We start from the raw sequence: 4,314 nt of genomic DNA on the forward strand, positions 1-4,314 counted from the left end.
TGGATCCCCCCCTTTCTTTTTTAGAATATCAACCTAATCCCCCCTTTCTTTTATATGTACTATATTGCTTTCCCCTACACTCTCCTAATTATTACTCCCCTTCCTCCATGATTTGCTCTTAAACCCCATCTTAATTTCATCAACCGAGTGTGTCTTTGAAATTTCACTGCATGTAGCTTTTTCCAAGATACATATGTCTAAAGAGTAATCGGAACAAGTAAGGGAACTAATTAGCAAAAAATTAGAAAGGATGTTAAGTTAGGGAATTTAGTAATTAACTAAGAGGTTTTCTTTCTTCAAAAAAATAATATTTAAGAGAGGTTTTCTAGTTTATTATCACATGTGCACAAATTAATTAAGCACTAAATTTTATAAATTTAACTCTTTTTGACTCATGTAGTTTTTGTGCATATAAGATCTATCATTATTAAAAAATATAAATCAATAAAAATGAGCTAAAATTATAAAATTTAATGTTTTAGTGTCTGCCCATCATCACAGACCCGAAAAACTGATTATGGGAGAATGAGAACAGTCTATTTGACTACGTGCGCAGTGTATGAGTGATCAATCTCTGTCCAGGCTGATAATTAATCATCATGCAGTGACCTTAAGGGTGTAGATTCTTCTCTTGCATGGTTTTGAGTGGAGCTTTGGCGTTTTTCAACCCTAATTATATATGTATGAGTGTTGTCTTATTATCTTCTCCTCTCATGGACTTTCGTTCTTTCTGAACCACTAGCCAGTGTGAAACAAGTATATTTGTCCTTGCTTCCTGTGTATAGTAGAACTAGAACATGTATATATATATATATGTTCGGATTTTCCTTTCACAATTACAAAATCATTACACACATAAGTCCAGATGTGATTTTAACATATGTATACCTGCGAAGCATACAATCAAGTGAAAGAATGTGATATATGTAGAAGATGCTGTGATGAACACAACAGCTTTCTTAGGGAAAGCAAATTCTATTTACCAAATATTGCTTTAAGTACAAGTGCTGCTGCATGCTACTCTCTACTACTTCAATGGTAAACCTCAAATTCCGCAACTACTTCTTCATAATACTTAACTCCTGTATAAATATCTGGACACCTAACTCCACTAGCAAGGGTCTTACCTAGGTCGAAGGTCCGAATGAGCTCAAAAAATGAGTGGAATTTTCTGGTTCTGCCACCATATGGGTCAAGCTGCACTAGAATATATATGATCAGGCCGGAGCTCACTGATCGGTCAAAGTCTGATACAACTGCATGCACTTTCAGAACGCGATCTAGCTTCTCTCTTAGTTAATTATACTTGCATCGTCTATGTAATGAATGAATATGTACATTATCCGGACAGTGTCTACAAAATTAACTACTGCTGCAATTTATAAATAATTAAGGAGTTAAACTTGCCAATATATTGCACACATGCACAAGAATCTCAGATCTCTAACCTCATCTGACATATAAATTTGCAGCATTCTCTATCAATCTGTACACCAGGGCCTCAGCCAACAACATTAATATATTCAAAACACCGACTAAATGGAAACTAAAAGCGCGCACACATTAAATCGATTATGAGCTTAACTGTGCCATAGTATATATATATACCAACAGTACAGGTAACAAGTATAAACTAGATATATATAAAGAGAACTTAATTAAAATTAAGACCGATTCCTCACACATATATATAGAAAACTTGATTGCAAACACTTAACCTCTACACACACAAGTAACAAGCTTCTGAGCTACATTTACTTACCCTAAAAACATTTCAAAAAAAAAAGAGCTTCAACCAAACATAAAGAAGATAAGAAGTATTACCACAGTTCTAGTACCATTATATAAATTATAGCATTGACGGAATTATCAATCAATGTTTGTTTCTTGATTCTGGAAACTTTCATCTCCATCCGGGCTTTGCATCAATTGTACTCTTCCATAAGCATGCACGGAGAAAGGAAGCTTCAAGGAGATCTCAATCCCAACAATATGAAATTAGATCTCAGCAAATTACAGGAAAGGAGTACTAGCAGAAGAAGTGTTGTTAATGTGAGAGGTGAAATCTGTAGTCCATGAGTTTCCAACACCACTACCCCAGTACTGATTACTGTTACTATTATTAGTATTAGTGATGTTCTGATCTGAAACACCCAAGAACTGCCTTGATAAATTTAATCCTCCTTCTCGAGTCTCTTCAACCTTCACAGGACCAGATGCTGCTGCTTCGGTTCCTTCTCCTTGATACGAAAATATATTTGAACCAGATGGTTGTTCAAAACCAGTCAAAATTGGTAATCTCCACGAACCTTGAGCTCCTCCACTAGTTAAAATGTTGTTGGTCAGATTGGAGGTGTTATTATGACCTAATTGAAAACCCATATCGGATGGACCGGAACTTCCATTTCCCATCTGAAATCCACCATATGCACTTCGCGCTGCTGCTCCGTACTGAGTATTGAGATTTTGTAAAGCAGCCATGAGAGGTACTTGTGACGAAAATGGATTATTAGTATTCTGGTTAGCCACCATTTGGTCAGCCGATCTTGATGGGCTTTCGGTACTTAGATTGTTGCTGCTACTAGGCCCTTTCTGGTTGCTTGTGATGTTTGGAGACTTTGAGGTTCTGCTTTTGCTTCTTTTGTTTCTCCTGCAGCCGCCACCTACAGGAACGCTCCTTAAGGCACCGCCGCGAGTCCAGTATCGCCTGCAAGTTTTACAGAAGTGGCGCGGCTGAGTAAGGCTGTAGTTGTTGAAGTAACAAAACTTAGTCTGAGTTGAATCACATCGCGGGCAGTTCAATCCGGCCTCAGGAAGTGGTAGCTTGGCTATCCGGGCTCGGTCAACCATGGAGCCAGGTCTGATTGAGCCTTGGTCAACTTGAGGTGGCTGGGGCGGAAGATGTGGATTTTGAAGAAGTTGTTGTTGATGATGGTTATTAGGTTGTTGTTGTTGGTGGTGCAACTGAAAATGTAACAAAAGAGTAATAAAAGTTAGCAATAATTTAACTGGTATATTCAAGAAGATAATATGTAGAAAGAGAATATGAATATATGATCTTTCTTTTAATTTTCAATATGCTTCATCTTTTGGGAAGAAGACTTATAAATTTACCTGATGATGCCAATTGGTGTGATGATCCAAGTTATAAGCAGGAACAGAAGATGAGAAGGCCATGGCTAGCTTTAAATATATCCTTTAGTACTAAAAGTTTGATGAGTTAGTAATTTTTTGTATACATATGGTGGAGAATCAAGCTTTATATTGGGTAGAGAATACTACCAGAGAGAGCCAACAAGAGGAAGACACAAGAGAAAGATAAAGAGAATTGGAAGAGAAAGATGATAAATGAGATGAAATGAGAGGAGAGGAGATGAGGAAGCCTTTTAATTTTTATATACTGTATTTATTATTACATTTTTCTTCTCCATCTCTTTTTGTTTTATTATAATATTTTTAGTTAGGGTTTTGAGCTCAGTGCGCCCGAAGTTTCTTAGCCTTTAAGGATTGTCTCCATGATATGATGCTGTGGTTTGCGCGCGTCTTAGTGCTCCAGAAAAAGTGACTTGTGACAACATGTGTCTTCAGTCTTCTCATGCATGGAAGACAACGTACATATATATATATATATATTGTATTATTGTGTATGTAGATTGTTTAGTGAATATATATTTTTAGCCAATGACTGATCTCCTTCGTTAATTTAATTAGAGTTAAAATGTCATTTATTCTAAATAGACTTGTAACCCGTCGTTCACTTTGGTGCTTTGTGTGTACTTTAATGCCAACAATAAACCTATATATTTAGGGTTTGTGTACTTTTATTTTGTCGGATAATTAATTCAAAAATCTTTAAATTTTATGTCTTTTATTGTCTAAGATTAAATTTTTTAAAAATATTACGATCCATAAATATTTCAAAAATCTTATTTGCATTTCGTTCAATTTTGACTAAGGACTCCAATGAAATAGGGCACTCCATAGAATCTAACCCTATAATCTAAATATAAATTTTAATAATTTGTAAACTTTTTACCTAAAATTTTATTTTATTTATTTATTTTAAATTCTATTAATATTAAAGTTTACAAAAAAAAAAACGTATTATGTTTTGAATGATATTCTACAAATATCATAATCTTATTGAAAATCTTGCAGTTTGCATAGATTTTACAAGTCGAACGTTGCAAAATATATTATTCTACAAAACATGCTTAGTTTGCATAACATAAATGTTCATGTTGCTGAACATACATATTGTACTTGTAAATATACGAGATTTGCATGATTTTATTTAAGTAATGATATTTGTGA

General features: G+C 34.7%; 1 protein-coding gene across 1 annotated transcript; it reads right to left on the bottom strand.

Moving 5' to 3' along the window:
* Positions 1–1,654: 1,654 nt before the first annotated feature.
* On the bottom strand, positions 1,655–3,405 carry LOC141668817 (dof zinc finger protein DOF3.6-like). Its single transcript, XM_074475832.1, has 2 exons — positions 3,115–3,405; positions 1,655–2,964 (listed from the first exon to the last, which is right to left on the bottom strand). The coding sequence occupies exons 1-2, from the start codon at positions 3,175–3,177 to the stop codon at positions 2,014–2,016; spliced, it is 1,014 nt and encodes a 337-aa protein (XP_074331933.1). The 5' UTR covers positions 3,178–3,405; the 3' UTR covers positions 1,655–2,013.
* Positions 3,406–4,314: the final 909 nt, after the last annotated feature.

The sequence above is a fragment of the Apium graveolens genome, chromosome 6, assembly GCF_009905375.1.
Source record: "Apium graveolens cultivar Ventura chromosome 6, ASM990537v1, whole genome shotgun sequence".
Taxonomy (NCBI): Eukaryota; Viridiplantae; Streptophyta; class Magnoliopsida; order Apiales; family Apiaceae; genus Apium; species Apium graveolens.

Coding starts and splice junctions, on each gene's coding strand:
- LOC141668817 (XM_074475832.1), bottom strand. CDS start 3,177: ATGGCCTTCTCATCTTCTGTTCCTGCTTATAACTTGGATCATCACACC. Junction 2,965..3,114: donor ACACCAATTGGCATCATCAG/GTAAATTTATAA, acceptor TTACATTTTCAG/TTGCACCACCAACAACAACA.